Source organism: Frankliniella occidentalis, unplaced genomic scaffold, assembly GCF_000697945.3.
Source record: "Frankliniella occidentalis isolate FOCC.00 unplaced genomic scaffold, Focc_3.1 Scaffold31, whole genome shotgun sequence".
Classification (NCBI taxonomy): domain Eukaryota; kingdom Metazoa; phylum Arthropoda; class Insecta; order Thysanoptera; family Thripidae; genus Frankliniella; species Frankliniella occidentalis.
In genome coordinates this window covers 1,728,310-1,729,917 of record NW_026267161.1, presented here as the reverse complement: position 1 = coordinate 1,729,917, position 1,608 = coordinate 1,728,310, and the positions used below count along the sequence as shown (strand labels likewise).

At 50.2% G+C, this 1,608-nt stretch overlaps 1 protein-coding gene across 1 annotated transcript in view; it reads right to left on the bottom strand.

Annotated features, from left to right (window-relative positions):
- The window catches only part of LOC113210908 (neuroligin-2-like), a 39,815-nt gene that overhangs the window by 8,939 nt on the left and 29,268 nt on the right, over positions 1-1,608 (bottom strand). The window contains exon 6 of the mRNA XM_052265821.1: positions 830-942. Within this exon, the coding sequence (XP_052121781.1) occupies positions 830-942 (113 nt within the window). The remainder of the gene's footprint in view (positions 1-829; positions 943-1,608) is intronic.

The window sequence follows — 1,608 nt, the reverse complement described above, 5'->3', positions numbered from 1 at the left end:
GGGGGAGGGAGGGGACGACGCGACGCGTTGAGAGGGAATCGTGCAGGCGTCCTGGATCAGGGAGACTGTCTCTCCCGGGCCTGCCCCGCGTGGGCTGCGTAAATACTGCCAGTGTACACTGGAAACGCACGTGTTCGAATGCCCATCCGTAAACTTAAGGGAGTGAAAAAAGTGAATTATGCATTGAAATTCCTACACGCTTGGGCCTCCATGTGTACGAATGGCGTTCACTCACCGAGAAGTGTGCACATTCACACACTTGGGAAATTCCTGGTGTAGAGATGCATACTTTTGGTCACACTGATAAATTGAGTGTGCAATGGGCGTCCACGTGCACATGCAAGGGCTCAGCACTACGTTGCACACTTTTAATTGTTAAACTGGATATTTTTGAACCATAAAAAGGGTTCCACAAAAAAATTGAACGCCTAGAAATGTCCCACTTCAGGGCTGCATGATGAAGCTTTGGACATTTTAAAGTGTTCAATTTTTCTGCTGAACACTTTTAAGTACTCCAGTACAAAACCAAAGAGTTTTCACCATAGAGTTGGACACTGCCACTGCCATACTGCCATGTACTGTACCGGGTGTAACTGAGAATGCGCAACAGTGTTGCGGGATCGCATACCCGCCAGGGCTGCAGGGGCCATGGCGCCTTACGGGCTAACTGGGTAGGCAAACCCGCAACATTGTTGCGCATTCTCAGTTACACCCGGTACATACTGGTTACATACTTTTGTTTCCAGTGTGCCTAGTCAAACTGCACATATATTGTGTGAGAAAAATCTTACTCTGTCTGAGGGAACTACTACTATCTACTGGCACTCACCAAGGTGCAGGTACTTCTTGTGGACGGGCTCGTAGGCGGGCCACTCCAGGTTCCGGTACCGACTGCGCTCCGCCCGGCCTCTGCCAGTCTCCTCCACGGGGTCGCTCGGCGTCCTGCAAGAAAGTCAGTCACGGCCGTCACAAACAAATAATGCATTCGTACCCGATATAATAATTATAAAGTTACGGATGATAAAGATTACAGTTTTAGCTCAACAGTGCGGCTAACAATGACGGCATGAATGCGATATGAAGAGACTCATCTCTGGCAGGCCAAACGGATTTCATCCACGATTGGTGAATATGAGGCAAGAATGGGAAAAATGGGAATAAAAGTCCTTTATTTGTGTAGTAAAATAAAAACTGAATAAGAAACGGGAAAGAGAAATAAAGGAAATGTGACTTTATTTCTGATGAAGCGCAGCCAGCGCTGGCCCGTGTGCACTGCGCTGGCATTAGCAGTGCCAACTGTTGACACACAAAACAAAGGCGAGTCCGGCCGCCCTGTCTGCAAAGAAAGATGCACTATGCGATCTTTTGTCCAACGAGGCTCGGCGTCGCTACAACGCTCTTGCAGTGTTTTTGCGACGCCTCCGCGCGGCGCCGGGCAAGGGGGAGCGGGGGGAAGCGAGGAAAAGGAACAAATTCCGTAACAGGGCTCTGTTGTTATCCCCCCTAGGGGCAGAGAAGAGTGGTGCACTGTCGGCAATATTCGCAATATCCGAGAACGCCGCGGCGCGCCGCTGTTGCTGCGCTGCTGCTGTAGGAAGCCTCTTTCCA